This window comes from Pristiophorus japonicus, chromosome 24, assembly GCF_044704955.1.
Source record: "Pristiophorus japonicus isolate sPriJap1 chromosome 24, sPriJap1.hap1, whole genome shotgun sequence".
NCBI classification, from domain to species: Eukaryota; Metazoa; Chordata; class Chondrichthyes; family Pristiophoridae; genus Pristiophorus; species Pristiophorus japonicus.
The window spans coordinates 9,368,257-9,387,749 of NC_092000.1; the positions used below are offsets into that span (position 1 = coordinate 9,368,257).

Sequence of the window (19,493 nt, forward strand, 5' to 3'; positions counted from 1 at the left end):
AATGATATTGTGAGTTTACCACTGAGTTTACTGGTGTGTATATCTGTGAGATTTCTGGCAGATGGAGCATATTTGTAGGCAAATTACAAAAAGATGCAAGAACCACAGAGTAGTGATAATGAGGATTCCAATTATCCTAATATAGCCTGGGATAGTAACAGTGTAAAGGACAATCAGCACAACAAAAAAACGGATTATCTGGTCATTATCACATTGCTGTGCGTAAGTTGGCTGCCGCGTTTCCCACATTACAACAGTGACTACATTCTAAAAGTACTTAATTGGCTGTAAAGCGCTTTGAGACGTCCGGTGGTCGTGAAAGACGCTATATAAATGCAAGTCTTTCTTTCAAAGGGGTAGGGATAGAGGAATTCCTGAAATGTGTACAAGAGAACCTTCTTCATCAGTGTGTTTCCAGCCCAACAAGGGAAGGAAGCAGTGCTGGATCTAGTTCTGGGGAATGGTGGGGCAAGTGGAGCATGTTTTAATGGTGGAGAACATTTGGGGAACAGTGATCATAATATCATCAGGTTTAGAATAGTTATGGAAAAGGACAAGGAACAATCAAGTGTAAAAATACTTAAACTGGAGGAGGGAAAATTTCAGTGAGTTGAAAAGGGATCTGGCCCAGCTAGATTGGAATCAAAAATTGGCAGAATAGTAATTAAACAATGGGAGGCCTTCAAAGAATAGATGCTTTGCTTACAGAGTCGACGGGATTGGACAGGTTAGATGCAGGAAGAATGTTCCCGACATTGGGAAAGTCCAGAACCAGGGGTCACAGTCTAAGGATAAGGGGTAAGCCATTTAGGACCAAGATGAGGAGAAACTTCTTCACTCAAAGAATTCTGAACCTGTGGAATTCTCTACCACAGAAAGTTGTTGAGGACAGTTTGTTAGATATATTCAAAAGTGAGTTAGATATGGCCCTTACGGCTAAAGGGATCGGGGGTATGGAGAGAAAGCAGGAATGGGGTACTGAAGTTGCATGATCAGCCATGATCATATTGAATGGTGGTGCAGGCTCGAAGGGCCGAATGGCCTGCTCCTGCACCTATTTTCTATGTTTCTATGTTTTCAGACTGGAGGGCAGTACACAGTGGTGTCCCCCAGGGGTCTATATTAGGACCACTGCTGGTTTTTGATGTATATTAATGACCTGGAGTTGGGTATACAGGGCATAAGTTCAACGCTTACAGATGACACAGAACTCTGGAATGCAGTAAACAGTGAGGAGGATAGTGACATACTTCAGGAGGCCAGAGACTGACTGGTGAAAAGTATACGGACACACGACACATGTAATTTAACGCAGTGAAGTGTGACGTGATCCATTTTAATAGGAAGAATGAGGGGAGGCAGTATAAACTAAATAGTGCAATTTTATTGTGGGTGCAGGAGCAGAGAAATCTGGGCGTGTACATACACAAATCTTCGAAGGTGGCAAGAAAAGTTAAGAATGCTGTTTAAAAGAGCCTGTGGCTTATCCTTGGTTTCTTAATAGAGGAATAGAGTGCAAAAGCAACAAAGTTATGCTAAACCTGGTTATTTCTCAGCTGGAATATTGTGTTCAATTCTGGGCAGCACACTTTAGGAACGATCAAGGGGCCTAGATAGAGTGGATAGAAAAGGCCTATTTCCCATAGTAGAGGGGTCAACAACCAGGGGGTATAAATTTAAAGTAATTGGTAGGAGGTTTAGAGGGGATTTGAGGGGAAATTTCTTCACCCAGAGGGGAGTGGGGGTCTGGAACTCACTACCTGAAAGGTGGTAGAGGCAGAAACCCTCACCACATTTAAAAATATTTGGATGTGCACTTGAAGTGCCGTAACCTACAGGGCTACAGACCGAGAGCTGAAAAGTGGGATTAGGCTAGCTAGCCGCTTGTTGGCAGTGCGGACACGATAGGCCGAAATGGCCTCCTTCCATGCTGTAAACTTCTATGATTCATCTTCTATGAAAGCTTTGGAGAGGGTGCAGAAGAGGTTTACTGGAACGGTACCAGTGGTAAGAACATGAGAAGATAAGAATTAGGAGCAGGAGTAGGCCCTACAACCCCCCGAGCCTGCTCTGCCATTCAATAAGGTTATTGCTGATCTTCGACCTCAACTCCACTTTCTCGCCCAATCTCCATATTCCTTGATTCCCCTAGAGTCCAAAAATCTATCAATCTCAGCCTTGAATATACTAAGGGACAGTAAGTAGAGAGTAGCGGTGAACGGTTTTTCAACAGTGACTACACTCCAAAAATCATTGGCTGTAAAGAACCTTGAAAGGTCCGGTGATCGTGAAAAGCACTACATAAATCCAAGTCTGTCTTTCACATTGAAGGGAAGTATTCAGTGGTTTTCCCCAGGGGTCGATATTGGGACCACTGCTCTTTTTGATACATTTTAATGACCTGGAGTTGGGTATAAAGGGCAGAATTTCAACGTTTACAGATGACAATAATTCAAAATCCATAGCCCTTTGGGGTAGAGAATTCCAAAGATTCATAACCCTCTGAGTGAAGAAATTCCTCCTCATCTCAGTCCTAAATGGCCGACCCCTTATTCTGAGACTGTGTCCCCTGGTTCTAGACATTCCAGCCAGGGGAAACATCCTCTCAGCATCTCATGAGTGACTTCAGTTATGTGGAGAGACTGGAGAAGCTGTGGTTGTACTCCTCGGAGCAGAGAAAGGTGAGAGGAGATTTGATAGAGATTTCCAAATGATCAAGGGTTTTGATCGAGTAAATAATGAGGAACTGTTTCCAGTGGCAGAAGGGTCGATAACCAGAGGACACAGATTGAAGGTGATTGGCAAAAGAACCAGAGACGACACGAAAAAATGTTTATGCAGCGAGTTATGATGTGGAACGTACTTCCTGAAAGAGTGGTGGAAGCAGATTCAGTAGTGACTTTCCAAAGGGAATTGGATAAATACTTGAAGAGAAAACATTGCAGGGCTACGGGGAAAGAGCAGGGGGAGTGGGACTAATTGCATAACTGTATCAAAAGCGCTGTCACAGGCACAATAAGCTGAATAGCCTCCTTCTGTACTGTATCATTCTATGATTCTATGTGTGTTCAGTGAGTTTTCAGGAAGCTGAATTGAAACTTTGTGGAGTCAGGAGGAAGATGTGTTCTCAATACTTGGAGACTGAAGCTGATCAAGTTATTCTGGAACAGAATACATGCGAGGAGTTGGTGCGTTTAAAATAAATCATTGGTTTAACATCATCATTGGTGTTACCTGCAGGTGTCGGGTCCACTCGCACAGGTGCAGGTATCAGCTCTGGCTCAGTAAGTCAGTGACTCGCCTCTGAGTCAGAAGGTTGAGGGTTCAAGTCCCATTCCAGGACCTGGAGCACATAAATCTAGACTGACACTTCTAAGGGAGTGCTGTACTGTCGGAGGTGCCGTCTTTCGTATGGGACGTTAAACCGAGGCCCCGTCTGTTCTCTCAGGTGGACGTAAAAGATCCCACAGCACTATTCCGAAGAAGAGCAGTGGTGTCCTGGCCAATATTTATGCCTCAATCAACATAACAAAAAACAGATTATCTGGTCATTATCACATTGCTGTGTGTGGGAGCTTGCAGTACAGAAATTGGCTGCTGCGTTTCCCACATTACAACAGTGACTACACTCCAAAATTACTTCATTGGCTGTAAAGTGCTTTGGGACGTCCGGTGGTCGTGAAAGGCGCGATATAAATCCAAGTCTTTCTTTATCTATCTGCTTTTACTTCTTTCTCTCCTCATGTTACATTTCTCTCTCTCTCTCTGTGACTGTCTCTCTATTTTGCAGTCTTAGAATTGCCAAGGTTACCTCTGAGGTCATTTTTTTTCTAGAAATTTGAATAAAAGCTATTGAGCACAGCTTGTGATCCACACATCTTGACACTCAATTGACCTTTAATTAATATGGGTAATAAATGTGTTTTAAAAATATCAATTTTGATCTTGTACATTCATCACGAAAACGGCGTTTACATTTTAGCATGAAATATTGTTATTTATTCAGACAAACGAACAGGTGAACATAAAAAATCCCACGGCACTATTCGAAGAAATCCTCCCCTGTGTACTGGCCAATATATTTATCCCTCAATCAACATCACTTTAAAAAAAAAACAGCGATTATCTGGTCATTATCACATTGCAGTTTGTGGAAGCTTGTTGTGCGCAAATTGGCTGCCATGTTTCCTATATTACAACAAGGACTGCACTTCCAAAAAGTACTTCATTGGCTGTAAAGCGCTTTTGGGACATCTTTCCTTTGTACATTTGTTCGCACGTTCTTTCGATTTAAAAAAAAACCTCCCATCAATGAACCTTTGCTTTCTTTCCCTCACAGCTCTGCAGTGCCGGGACAGCCACCGTCCTTGTGAGAATAGTGGACGATGCATCAGGAGCCCGCATGGAGATGCATCTTGTCTGTAAGTTGCTCTGTTGACTTGGATTCTAGTAGATGTGCGTGGATTATAACTGCTGTCTTGTCGTTGTGCAGCCCTGTGGCACCGTTCCCACCACGGCGATTCACGAGCTCTCTCCCCTCCGAGCCGTTCTGTCGACGCGTGGGAAAGAATGTTCTCCTGAACACTTTATTGGATCTTATATTTATGGTACCTAGTTTTGAAATCATTAACAAGTGGAAGCAATAGCCCTATACAGTCAGACAGAGCGATTTCCATTCGTATCGAGTGATGTGCCAAATAATCCCAGGCTTTACATGGCTGCCAACTGATAAGATTACAGTTCAAAACCATGAAGAATCCCCCTGCCCCCACATTTTTTATAGTAGTAGTAGATTTTATAGTAGTAGTAGATTTTTTTAAAGTATTGTTTGAGGAGAATATATATACAGTGCCTTGGTTAGACCACACCTGGAGTACTGTGCACAGTTTGGGTCTCCTTATCTAAGGCAGGATATACTTGTCTTGGAGGCGATGCAACGAAGGTTCACCAGATTGATTCCTGGGATAAGAGGGTTGTCTTATGATGCGAGATTGTGTAGAATGGGCCGTTACGCTCTGGAGTTTAGAAGAATGAGAGGTGATCTCAATGAAACGTGCAAGATTCTGAAGGGGATTGACAGGGAGGATGTTTCCCCCGGGCTGGAATGTCTAGAACCAGGGGTCACAGTCTCAGGATAAGGGGTTGGCCGTTTTAGACAGAGATAAGGAGGAATTTTTTCACTGAGGGTGGTGAATCTTTGGAATTCTCTGCCCCAGAGGGCTGTGGAGGGAGAGTCTCTGAATATATTCAAGGCTGAGATAGATAGATTTTTGGAGTCTAGGGGAATCAAGGGATATGGGAATCGGGTGGGAAAGTGGAGTTGAGGTCGATGATCAGCCATGATCTTATTGAATGTCGGAGTAGGCTTGAAGGGCCATAGGGACTACTCCTGTTTCTATTTCTTATGTTCTTAACAGGGATGTAGTTATTATTTTCAGCCATCTGCACATCACAGCTATGTAGATGCACCTGTTTAAAAGATGTCTTCACTACTGCTATGATGGTCCTGTGGGTGACTGTAATATCCAGTGAGGAACCGAGCCATGAAGATCAGGCAGGTGCCGAGGTTCCGATTTCTGATTTGTGTTGATCTGTGGTGGCATGTATAGCGCCACTGCATCCACTTGTTGGCGAGTCCAAAACTAGGGACCATCGATAAACGATATTCACTGATCAATCCAGTGGGGAATTCAGGAAAAACGACTTTACCCAGAGAGGGTTGAGAATGTGGAACTCACTACCACGAGGAATGGTTGATGCGAATAGTATCGATGCATTTAAGGGGAAGTTATATACGTACATGACTGCTGTGTTTTGGTCTCCTTACCTAAAGAAGGATATACTTGCCATAGAGAGAGTGCAACGAAGGTTCACCAGACTGATTCCTGGGATGGGGGGATTCTCCTATGAGGAGAGGTTGAGTAGACTGGGCCTATATTCTCTGGAGTTTAGAAGAATGAGAGGTGATCTCATTGAAACGTACAAAGTTCTTGCAGGGCTTGACAGGGTAGATGCAGGGAGGATGTTTCCCCCGGGCTGGGGAGTCTAGAGCCAGGGGTCACACAGTCTCAGGATAAGGGGTCGACCATTTAGGACTGAGATGTGGAGAAATGCCTTCACTCAGAGGGTGGTGAATCTTTGGAATTCTCTGCCCCAGAGGGCTGTGGAGGCTCAGTCGTTGAGTATATTCAAGACAGAGATCGATAGATTTTTGGATATTAAGGGAATCAAGGGATATGGGGACCGTGCAGGAAAGTGGAGTTGAGGTCGAAGATCAGCCATGATCTCATTGAATGGCGGAGCAGGCTCGAGGGGCCGAATGGCCGACTCCTGCTCCTAATTCTTATGTTTGCTACATTACAACAGTGACTACATTTCTAAAAGTACTTCATTGGTTATAACATGTCTGAAATTGCTTCTGTGAAGCACCTTGTGATGTTTCAGTATGTTAAAGGAACTATCTAAATGTAAGTTGTTGTAAAGCATTTTGGGCTGGCCTGAGGTCGCAGAAGGTGCGATATAATGCAAGTCTTTATTCTGCGACCAAGAGGTACCCCAGCGAGCCTAACATGGCGGTTGTCCGGCCAAGATTCTTCCTGGCCAGTCCAGGATCTTTATCCCCTGTGCAGTGACTGCCAGGAGGCCATGCAATCCTGTTAAGTTAACGAAGTTTAGGTCACTGAACCATCACTGATTTCAGGAGCAAAGCAGACTATTTAGTAGCAGTTTGTCTTTGTCTGGACAATGGCAGGAATTAGCTTCCGCTGTTCTGGACAGCAAGTAGTTGGACGGTGTTGTTTGAGCTCAGAGTTTAAAGAAGCTGTCTGATTCAAGTTTGCATCAATAGTGGAATGGCCAGGGTTTGTGATTTTGACACCAGTAATCTTTCAACCAAGAATAATGAAAAATGTGTGTCAATTCAACAAAAACAGAATTAAAAGCTGAAACGGTCGCCACTCTGTAGGTGCAGCAGATGTCGTCTCGCTCTGGTTTCATCAACAGTGACAGACACTTCAAAAGATTCAGTAGCCTCGATATTGGGATAGGTCCTGCTGAGCTGGAGGGAGGCCCATGGGGTGGAATCCATGATCACGGTTAGACGACTGGTGTAAGCTAGATTTTCCGCTCATTGACTATGAATAGCCGTTAAATCTGACCCTCGGGATTTCATAGATGGCTGGCGTTAAAAGATTAATGGTTTTAAAAACTTTTTTTGGCCAAATTTCAATTTCAGTATCTGTGTAGAATCTTCTCCACGCAGCAGGAAATCCTCTTTATTCAGTAATGTGTGAGAGTGCAAATGTAAGACATGCCGTGTTGTGTGACATTAAGTGAATACTGAGACACACTGTATTATGGGAACGTTTGACAGCATCAAGTGCATTGAATGAATATTGAGACACACTGTATTGCATAAGAACATAACAAATAGGAGCAGGAGTAGGTCCTCTGCCCCTCGAGCCTGCTTCGCCATTCATTAAGGTCACAGCTGATCTTCGACCTCAACTCCACTTTCCTGCCCGATCCCCATATCCCTTGATTCCCCTCGAATCCAAAAATCAATCTATCTCAGCCTTGAATATAGTCAATGACCCACAGCCCTCTGGGGTAGAGAATTCCAATGATTCACAACCCTCTGAGTGAAGAAATTCTTCCTCATCTCAGTCCTAAATGGCTGACCCCTTATCCTGAGACTATGCCCCCTGGTTCTAGACTCCCCAGCCTGGGGGAAACATCCTCTCAGCATCTATCTTGTCAAGGCCCTTAAGAAATTTATATGTTTCAATGAGATCACCTTTCATTGCTCTAAACTCCAGAGAGTATTATCGGAATACTTGATAGTATCCAGTGCATTGAGTGAATGCTGCGACACACTATTAGCTGAAGGCAAGCCTTTACAATTCTTGAGTGTTAGCTGTGGCTCAGTGGGTAGCACACTTGCCTTTGAGTCAGAAGATTATGGGTTCAAGTCCCACTCCAGGGTCTTGTGAACATCAATCAAGGTTGACACTCCCAGTGCAGTGCTGAGGGAGCGCCGCACTGTTGGAGGTGCTGTCTTTTCGGATGAGACGTTAAACCAAGGCTCCGTCTGCCCTCTCGGGTGGATGTAAAAGATCCTAAGGCACTATTTCAAAGCAGAGCAGGGGAGTTATCCCCGGAGTCCTGGCCCAATATTTATCCCTCAATCAACATAACAAAAACAGATCGTCGGGTCATTATCACATTGCTGTTTGTGGGAGCTTGCTGTGCGCAAATTGTCTGCCGCGTTTCCCATATTACAACAGTGACTACACTCGAAAAGTACTTCATTGGCTGTAAAGCGCTTTGAGATGTCTGGTGGTCGCGAAAGGCGCTACATAAATGCAAGTCTTTCTTTGCCAATTGCCTATTTGACCCTGGGAAAGAAAGGGTAAAACTCTGGGATAAAGTTGGCAATGAAAAACCTTTGCAGAGCTGCAAATGCCAGTGGGAAACTAGCATGCAAACTGACCATTTCATACGGTCCTCCTGCAAATGTGAACATTCGAGCCGCCTGTCACTGGCGCACTGTTCAAAACCTGCCAGCATTTTAACAGACAGTGTAAAAGTGATGTTCCAGGAGTGGGGTTTGTCAGAAGTGTCTGCTGTCACTTTCCCCGGTGTCCGGACATCTGTCCCACTACATAAATATAAAGCGCACTGTCATCTGGGTAGGAGCTACCGGCGTGTGATTGTAGTGGAAGGTATCGGAGACAGGACAGGAGTCTAACTGGTCATCCGGTGCACTGGGGGTGGGGGGCTACTGACTCCTTCCAGCTGAAGTCTCTTAACGTTCACAACTGCTCCTCTTTACGAGACTGTTGTGGGTTTGGCATCAAGAAACATGTTAAATAATAAGAAAGGTGGAGAAAGGGGTGGGAGACCTCAGAATTTGACACATTCCAACATTTCAGTGAGAAAACAGCACAATGACGCTAACGTCGTGAGGTGCCAGAAACCCGAGGAGATCTGGTGCTTCATAGTGTCGGACTTGAGATACGTTGCTGGCAGATTGGCAAAATTGAGCTCACATCCAGACACACATTCAATCCCTTGTGTTATGCTCAATGAGCTTCAGTTCAATGAGAGTCGCAGCATTCATGGTACTTGTGGAAGTGATGCCTCACCATCGGCGGCTGTGCCTCCGGCTGCCGAGACCCTAAACTCTGGAATCCCCTCCTTAAACCTCTCCACCTCTCCTGCTTTTAGACGCACCTTACCGTGTCAGCCGTGGCTCAGTGGGCAGCACACTCGCCTCTGAGTCAGGAGGTTGTGGGTTCAAGTCCCACTCCAGAGACTTGAGCACATAAATCTAGGCTGACACTCCAGTGCAGCGCTGAGGGAGAGCCGCACTGTCAGAGGGGCGGTACTGAGGGAGCGCCGCGCTGTCAGAGGGGCAGTACTGAGGGAGCGCCGCAATGTCGGAGGGGCAGTACTGAGGGAGCGGCGCGCTGTCGGAGGGGCGGTACTGAGGGAGCGCCGCGCTGTCGGAGGGGCGGTACTGAGGGAGCGCCGCGCTGTCGGAGGGGCGGTACTGAGGGAGCGCCGCGCTGTCGGAGGGGCGGTACTGAGGGAGCGGCGCGCTGTCGGAGGGGCGGTACTGAGGGAGCGGCGCACTGTCGGAGGGGCGGTACTGAGGGAGTGCTGCACTGGCAGAGGTGCTGTCTTTCGGATGAAACGTTAAACCAAGGTCCCGTCTGCTCTCTCAGGTGGACATAAAGATCCCATGGCACTATTTCGAAGAAGAGCAGGGGAGTTATCCCTGGTGTCCTCGCTAATATTTATTCCTCAGTCAACATATCTGGTCATTATCACATTGCTGTGTGTGGGAGCTTGCTGTGCGCAAGTTAGCTGCTGCGTTTCCCACATTACAACAGTGACTACACTCCAAAAAGTACCTAATTGGCTGTAAAGTGCTTTGAGACGTCCGGTGGTCATGAAAGGCGCTATGTAAATGCAAGTCTGTCTGTCTTTCTTACAACCTACCTCTTTGACCAAACTTTTGCTCACCTGTATTAATATCTCTATATGTGGCTCGGTGTCAAATGTTGACGTCCTGAGGTCACGAAAGATGATTTCTCTCAGCGTCCCAGATCTGATCTTGGCTATAAAGCTATAATGCTGACAAGCACTCAGTATCTCCGACATTCTCACGGGGTCGACCGCCCCTATCCCTTGTGAAAATCGTGTTTACAACAAGTAAACTGTAACAATACCCGTAGTACCAACATTCCGCATGTACAGATAGCTTTCTGTACACAAGTGATGTGGGCCTTTTACCACAATGAGTCGGTGAGAATCTGTGGCCTCTCTCTCTAGCCTCATTGGTTCAGCATAACCTTAATAAACCATCCTTCCTAACAGCTTTTAAGCATTTTTAACAAAGTGCAATCCACATTGCTGTGTAGTGTAATCCCTGACGATAAGATCAAAGACACTGTGGGCTTGGCAGTGTTTGTGAAACTGTGTTATGGAGAGGCATGAAAGGCCTAAGATCCTCGCACCTGATTAGGAGACCTGAACCTGAGTGTGTTTTGAATCCTGCGTTCAGATAAATTGACAGGTATGCGGAGCAGGTGAAATCCATCTGTTCTGGTTCTGTGATGGAATTTCTGGGGCAGGTGGATGGAATAAAGCCGGGAGTGCAAATAGTTTGCAAGCACAGTGCATGTGGAGGGGCTCCATGAGTGGGTATGTGCAAAGGCCTTGAGTGGATGTTATCGCAATAGAATGACCAGAATGTACAGCACAGAAACAGACCATTTGGCCCAACGGCTCCGTGCCGGTGTTTATGCTCCACACGAGCCTCCTCCCACCCTTGTTCATCTCAGCACATCCTTCTATTCCTTCCTTTCCCACATTACAACAGTGGCAACACTCCAAAAAAGTACTTCATTGGCTGTAAAGCGCTTTGGGACGTCCAGTGGTCGTGAAAGGTGCTATATAAATCAAAATCTTTCTTCTTTCCCTCATGTGCTTATTTAGCTTCCCCTTAAAGGCATCTATACTATTCACCTCAACTAGTCCATTTGGCAGCGAGTTCCACATTCTCACCACTCTCTGGGTAAAGAAGTTTCTCCTGAATTCCCCATTGGGATTATTAGTGACGATCTTATATTGAGAGGCCCAAGTTTTTGATTCCCCACAAGGGAAAACATTTTCTCTCTGTCTACCATAGCGACCCCCTCCATAATTTTAAAGACCTCCATTAGTCTTCTCTTTTCTAAAGCAAAGAGCCACAGCCCTCAATAAGCTGACTAGCAGATAGAGATACACAGCCATGCTCAAATGTGGCCATCGCTGCCCTGTCCAGCAACTGCTTGGCTTCAGGTCCTTGCATCCCTGGATATTTGGGCTCGGTGTGGTCACTGTCCGCGTACTACGATGAGCGAAGATAAGTTGGAGGGGGGCAAAGACGAACTATCCCACCACCGCAGTACGTTGGCAGTGCTCATAGAGTAAGCTCTCCTGCTTGGGGGAATCACAGATCATCGTGTTGGGATGAAATAAAAAAGAGGCCTCTTATGCATCCCTCACTTCCTTCACTCTACCATTGGCAGCCATGCCTTCAGCTACCTGGGTCCTAAGCTCTGGAGTTCCCTACCTAAAGCTCTCTACCTTCCTCTCCTCCTTTACAACGCTCCTTAAAACCTGCCTCTTTGATCAAGCGTTCAGTCACCTGTCCTAATTTCTCCTTGTGTGGCTCGATATCAAATTTGGTTTGATTACGCTCCTGTGAAGCACCTCGGGACGTTTTACTGCGTTAAAGGCGCTATACAAATGCAGATTGCTGTTGTAACCTTACAAAAAATAAACTTGATTAAAAAAAAATTAAATGATGTTCGATGCCAAGAGCCTGAACAACCAGAAGCAAGGAGGGTGACAGAATGAATGATCACATCTACAGCTCGCCTGAATCATAGAATCACACAGCATAGAAGGAGGCCATTCGGCTCGTCGTGCTTGTGCTGGATCACCATCACAGGCGGTCCCTCGAACGAGGATGGCTTGCTTCCACATGAGTTCACAGATGTTTCAATGAAGGACCCTGAACACCAATTGAGGGGGTGGAAGATGTCTGTGCGTGGATTTTTTTAACATTTGGTGGCCGTTGCACACCAGCCACCACATGGGCTTGACAGAGCTAGGTCTTGGTCCAGTGGCAAGGATTAACCAGGACGACTGGAGACCTGCTCTGCTGCACGGACCCAGTGCGCGCACATATCGCACAGTGTGGGCTGGGCCCGTGTTGCCCCTGGGCCCTCGCCTCTTCTGGGCCCCGTACCCTCATTCGCTGCACATCCGCCACGATCTCTCGCCGCTCGCTCCTCCACCACAAAAACACTCGCCGCACCTCCGCCATGATCTCCTGCCGCACCTCCGCACCAAACATTCGCCGAGCCTCCGTCACGACCACCCACCACATCCCAGCCACGATCCCTCACCACTCCTCCGTCCCTATCACTCGTCGCAAGTCCGCCACGACCATCCCGCTCCTCTGCTGTACCAGGGCCCTGCCGATGTTCCTGCCCACGCTCCAAACGGCGACCTGGGTCTTGATGATGTCACCAGTTACCCACCGCGAAGCCATCGCACGTTTGTGTCGGCTCGCGCTGGAAGCTACAGTGGCTCCAGCTCTTTTTATAGCCCCGAACTGCGATGGTGTTCTCAAACAGGCCCGGGCCTCCAGCTCTATTTATAGCCCCGACCTGCAATGCTGTTCTCACAGGCCCGGGCCTCCAGCTCTATTTATAGCCCCGACCTGTGATGGTGTTCTCTCACAGGCCCGGGCCTCCAGCTCTTTTTATAGCCCCGACCTGCGATGGTGTTCTCACACAGGCCCGGGCCTCCAGCTCTATTTATAGCCCCGACCTGCGATGGTGTTCTCTCACAGGCCCGGACCTCCAGCTCTATTTATAGCCCCGACCTGCGATGGTGTTCTCAAACAGGCCCGGGCCTCCAGCTCTATTTATAGCCCCGACCTGCGATGGTGTTCTCACACAGGCCCGGGCCTCCAGCTCTATTTATAGCCCCGACCTGCGATGGTGTTCTCTCACAGATCGGGGTGGCCCATGATGTTACTGGATTTCCTATATTAAAACAGTGACTACACTTCAAAAGTACTTTACTGGCTGTAAAGCACTTACAGTATACTGTAATACACCATCCTTGAGAGACACTACTGATGGCTAACTGGCCCTAGTATCAAACAGCTAGAGTGAGATTTGGCCAATCCTCACCTAATTCTGGTGAAAGGTTCAGTGTCCAGTAGCTAATGTCTAAAGTTTATACGTCTTTTGGATGAGATGTTAAACCGAGGCCCCGTCTGCTCTCTCAGGTAAACGTTAAAAGATCCCAAGGCGCTATTTCGAAGAAGAGCAGGAGAGTACTCCCCATTGTTCTGGGGCCAATATTTATCCCTCAACCAACATCACTAAAGACAGATTATCTGGTCATTATCACATTGCTGTGTGTGGGAGCTTGCTGTGAACAAATTGACTGCCGCGTTTCCCACATTACAACAGTGACTACACTTCAAAAGTACTTCATTGGCTGTCATCATCATCATAGGCAGTCCCTCGGAATCAAGGAAGATTTGCTTCCACTCTTAAAATGAGTCCTTAGGTGGCTGAACAGTCCAATACGGGAACCACAGTCCCTGTCACAGGTGGGACAGATAGTCGTTGGAGGAAAGGGAGGGTGGGACTGGTTTGCCGCACGCTCCTTCTGCTGCCTGCGCTTGGTTTCTGCATGCTCTTGACGATGAGACTCGAGGTGCTCAGCGCCCTCCCGGATGCACTTCCTCCACTTAGGGCGGTCTTTGGCCAGGGACTCCCAGGTGTCGGTGGGGATGTCGCACTTTATCAGGGAGGCTTTGAGGGTGTCCCTGTAACGTTTCCTTTGCCCACCTTTAGCTCGTTTGCCGTGAAGGAGTTCCGGGTAGAGCGCTTGCTTTGGCTGTAAAGTGCTTTGAGACACCCGGAGGTCGCGAAAAGTGCTAGAGAAATGCAAAATCTTTCCATTACCTCAAAGCTCGTTATTTATCAAAACTTATGTTGGGAGCTGGCCGCGTGGGAGAAGTTCATCGCTCCAAGAGTGCTGCTCAGTCTCAAACCGTGCCTGGTGTTTACAGATGGTGGAGGGCGTTGGCCTCTGGTATTCACACAGCCACTGGAAGCTGGCTCGGCCATTGTCCGGGACCAGCAGAGCAGAATGGAGGTCAGCACTAACAACAGAACATGCAAATCAGGGTTTTAGTCTGCACCACAAAAATATAATACTGAAACAGTCCTCTCCCCTCCCCCTCCACTGACTCCCTTGCCTGCAGACGGTCGCTGTTTTAAACTCCGGGGTTTAACAGCACTCCATAACTTTTATAATGCACGTTACCCCATGTGGCAAAGCCACTTTTAAAAGGCAAATGTTGTTTCTTTTCCTTTGTTGCCAAGAGAAGGCCCCAGGCTCCTCGGCAGGACTGCGCCAGTGTGTTTGTTGGGCTCTAACTGGACTAACCACTCTGTGTCACCCAAGTTAGTGCTCTCTGATTGATTGCTACGGCAAAGCAACCAGACACTGGGTGACTCGCCCGTCTGATGAAAGAGCTGAGGATGTGTCTGCGTAACTCTGTATCTGCAAGCATTAGAGAGAGAGAGCGCGAGTGCCAGAGGGAATCAGTATGGGTTAACGTTTTTAATAAGAGGGATGAGCACGATTGTAATATATCAATACCTAATCAAAACTTAAAATACCTTTCAAAATCTCCTTTCTGAAGTATAAAGGTGCTTTAACATATTGATGCCGAAGTTGCCCCTTTGGGAAAGGCCCGTGCTAACGGGGCGCTAAAGGGTTTCCGCCTGGGCGCGGTGGCCAGAGCACTCCCCCGGATATTTGCTCCCGGCGCTCCGCCAGCGAAAAGTGGTTTGCGCGGGATGCGAGGTTGGAGTGGGGCGATGCCGAGAAGCTGTGGTGCCCCGGCCACCCTTAAGAGGGGAGGTGCTAGCTCCATGGCCGCCATCTTTTTCCTGTCGGCTCACTTTTCGGTCGGCTCGACAATGGCGGCTGCTGGTGTGGCCGGGCCGCCAACATGCAGACCGGTGCCCCCTCCTGGGTGTCGGGCCGCTGGCCTGGCCCACACTCTCCCTGGTGGCCCTGTGGGCGCCACTCGAGTGGCTACAGAGTTCGCAGTGGCCCTCCCCTTTAAAAGAAGGGGAGGGATGTTGTGACACATCGTTGTGACACGTCACCGTGATGCTGCATGTCAGCGCCACACTGAGAGTCACGCCCTGCGAACGCCTGGGTACCGCAACGCATTTATTTGCCTCTTAAGAGGCCAATTCGGACTAAACTTTCATATAATTCAAATTATGCGCCCCAAAACCAGTACGGGGCAATTTTAGACCCATTAACTTTTATTTAAAAGCAAGGAGCTCTAATAGTGGCACGGGGCACTGTCATACCAGGTGGCACGGGGCAGTCATACCAGATGACGCAGGGCACTAACACAATGTGACGCGGGGCACTGTCATACAATGTGACATGATAGTATTGTGCATGTTGGGGCAGAGTGCTTTGTGACACAAGGCATCATTACATAGTCTGGCACTGAAGGCAGAGATTCTCCCTGGGTCATGGTTCTATGGACATTGGGCGCCCTCCAGTTCCTTATACAGGTGGCACTCCTTCCTGTGTGAGCCCAGAGTGTGGACCATCTTTTCGACTCAGTGTCATCCCCGCTGATCCCGCCCTCATTGGAGCTTGCACTTTGTAGCAGCTGTCACTGTATCGCGAGCAGGAATCGCAAATTTTCCCCCCCTCCCCCAGCCTCCACGCATCTCCATAATCCAGAACTGCTTTGGTCATTTATATCAGCCCTATGTTACCCCAACTGAGAGCCAACTGGTGTGTGATGAGTTCAGCAGGATTGTGCCCTAACCCTAACCCTAAGAAGAGCAAGTTCTGCCAAGGCTCTCACCGCTGACTGCGACTGAGTGAGTCCTTGCTGGAAAGTACATGTGTGTGAATGTCCAGTGATGTCGCGTAATCTGCCTGGATCCATGAGCCAGCATGTTTTCGAGGGGAGGAAATGGAAGGGTGGCAGGGCGGAAGGGTATGTTTGGAACTTACTGGAAGCACTTGGTGTTTTTATGTATACAATATAATCTGGTTAAGAACATAAGAAATAGGAGCAGGAGTAGGCCATACGGCCCCTCGACCCTGCTCCGCCATTCAATGAGATCATGGCTGATCTGATTTTGGCCTCAACTCCACTTCCCTGCCCGCTCCCCATAACTCTTGACTCCCCTATTATTCAAGAATCTGTCTATCTTCGCCTTGAATATATTCAATGACCTAACCTCCACAGCTCTCTGGGGTAGAGAATTCCAAAGATTCACGACCATCTGAGAGAAGAAATTTCTCCTCATCTCTGTCTTAAATGGGCAACTCCTTATTCTGAGACTAAGCCCCCTAGTTCTCGATTCTCCTACGAGGGGAATGCATTCTGGTTACTATGTTCCATCTAAAATTGATTGCTCCATTGAATGATTGACCAACTGATTGATATGACTCCTCTTCCCATGGGATAAACTCACTGTCGGGGCTAGAAATTCGTCTTTTGGTGATGGCGATATTTTTTTTGCCATTTTTCACCAAAAATACCGCTAATCTCACCACCATTTTTTAAAGGTCTAAGTTTCGTAAATGCGCTCAGCGGTAAAAATCGGCGTTGCACGAGGATTCGCGGCAGAAACTGTGGTCCTTGCCAACTTTAGTCCGAGGCCAATTACCGCTGTTTGGGAGGAGGGAAAGCACCAAAAAAAATTGCAAAAAGCAAAAAAAAAATCACAAAACATTCACAAGACACTACCTAGCGAAACACTGAAAAAGAATTTCAAAAATAAAAACTTCGACTTACCTTTTTTTCAGGTCTTCATACTTGCTGCTTTTTCTGGGGCTGCAACACGGGCTTTTCTCACCCAGAATAAGGGTGTGCCGAGCGGCCAATTTAAAGCGATATCGCTTTTTTTAGTCTTGCACGCCGGCGGTCCGCTTTTCAACGTTCATTTCAAAACTGCCGGCGCACAACTTTGGGGAAATTACCATTTTCTGCCAAAAGCGGCGAAATATTATCTCAAAAACGGGCGCAAGGCTGAGGAATTTCCAGCCACTGAGTCCTAGTGACAGCATCTAACCGTGCCTCAGTGCAGGGCTGTCGGAGGTGCCGTCTTTCGGATGAGACGCTAAACCGAGGCCCCTTCTGCCCTTTCTGATCCCATGGCACTCTTCCAAAGAAGAGCAGGGGAAATCTCCTCTGTGTCCTGGGGCCAATAGTTATCCCTTAACCAACATCATCAAAAAACAGATTTCTAGGCCACCATCACATTGCTGTTTGTGGGAGCTTGCTGTGCGCAAATTGGCTGCTGCCTTTTCTACATTACAACAGTGACTGCACAAAAGTACCTCAGTGGCTGTGAAGTGCTTTAAGGTTGTGAAAGGCGCTATATAAATGCAAGTCTTAAGACTGTAATGGAATGAAGGTCTTTGAATGGTTAAGTTGTTCCTTGTTTGTGATTCATGATTAGATCATGTTTTATTGTTGCGTAACTCCTGTGTGTAATAAGGGACACCAAGGCACATCATCTATCAACAGTTTGCAAATGTTTATGCAAAGCTTCTTTAAGGAGAATCTGTGTAGCACTAAGACATGGGATGTTGCGCAATACTTAGATGATTTTCACGAGTCAGCAGAACTGCGTGGTGGGAAAGTCTATTTTCTTCTGCTGTTTTGTTCAGTTGAACTCTGTTCTAATTACTCGATGGCTCTTTCTGTTCTAGGCTGGTGTGCGCAGTACTAGTTTTATCTGTGACTGCAGGAGTTGGTCTGAGTAGAGCGGTGAAAGGGGCATTTAGGACGTTCTTCTATTCTCCCCCCGACCCCCAACTTTTTTTGTTTCCCCAGTTTTCTCCCCTCTTCAGCAGAAAGTACAGACTCTTCTCTACCACAGAACGTTGTTGAGGCCAGTTTGTTAGATATATTCAAGAGAGAGTTAGATGTGGCCCTTGCAGCTAAAGGGATCAAGGGGTATGGAGAGAAATCAGGAATGGGGTACTGAAGTTGCATGATCAACCATGATCATATGACTGACATATCAAGAAAGACTGGATCAACTGGGCTTGTATTCACTGGAGTTCAGAAGAATGAGAGGGGATCTCATAGAAACTTTTAAAATTCTGACGGGTTTAGACAGATTAGATGCAGGAAGAATGTTCCCAATGTTGGGGAAGTCCAGAACCAGGGGTCACAGTCGAAAGATAAGGGGTAAGCCATTTAGGACCGAGATGAGGAGAAACTTCTTCACACAGAGAGTGGTGAACCTGTGGAATTCTCTACCACAGAAAGTTGTTGTGGCCAATTCACTAAATATATTCAAAAAGGAGTTAGATGAAGTCCTTACTACTAGGGGGATCAAGGGGTATGGCGAGAAAGCAGGAATGGGGTACTGAAGTTGCATGTTCAGCCATGAACTCATTGAATGGCGGTGCAGGCTCGAAGGGCCGAATGGCCTACTCCTGCACCTATTTTCTATGTTTCTATGAATGTTGGTGCAGGCTCGAAGGGCCGAATGGCCTATTCCTGCACCTATTTTCTATGTTTCTATGACACACCAGTGCAGTACTGAGAGAGTGCTGCACTGTCACAGGCGTTGTATGAGTCCTGTCAGATGAGACATTAAACTAAGGCCCCGTCTGCCCTCTCTCACAGGTTAAATTCTGGCCTTCACTGGCTATCTCGGCATTAATGATGCCTGCATAACTTTCAAGATTGTTGTGGTTAATAAGCTCAACGCACGTGTGTGTGTGTATCCAGACACACCTATGCTCATTTATGCAGACAGACAAATGCAGAGAAAAGCAAGCCACATGCATAAACTCAGAGACTGGAATGCAAACCCTCTGAGGTGGGCGTAAAAAATCCCACATCACAATTGTGAAGAAGAGCAGGGGGGTGTGGGTTCTCCCCGGTGTCCTGGGGCCAATATTTATCCCTCAACCAACATCAGTAAAACAGATTATCTGGTCATTATCACATTGCTGTCTATGGGAGCTTACTGTGCGCAATTTGGCTGCCGTGTTTCCCACATTGAAACACTTTAAAAAGTAATTCATTGGTTGTAAAGCACTCTGGGATATCATGAAAGTCTGTCTTTCTTTCAAAGGGATACTGTTACTTTGATGGTTGCATATAAAAGGTGCTGTTTGCCATGTAATCCAGTCAGTCCGAGGCGGCCACCTGTATTTGGGGCTGTCCTTTTTTCGCAGAATTATGGCTTGAGGCTGGAGGGCAGTTCAAGGGGAAAAAACAGTCGTTTTCTTTGTTTGTGAAAGCCTCACAATGGATGACTTTGTGAGAACATTTTTAAAAGTGTTTTACTCGTATTACTTGTATATTTAATCGTAAAATAAAATGGACAAAA

The 19,493-nt window shown here is 47.0% G+C and overlaps 1 protein-coding gene across 1 annotated transcript in view; it reads left to right on the plus strand.

Moving 5' to 3' along the window:
* notch3 (notch receptor 3) overlaps nt 1-19,493 on the plus strand; it is a 182,123-nt gene that overhangs the window by 12,769 nt on the left and 149,861 nt on the right. Inside the window, exon 2 of the mRNA XM_070867215.1 lies at nt 4,340-4,421. Coding sequence (XP_070723316.1) covers nt 4,340-4,421 — 82 coding nt within the window. The remainder of the gene's footprint in view (nt 1-4,339; nt 4,422-19,493) is intronic.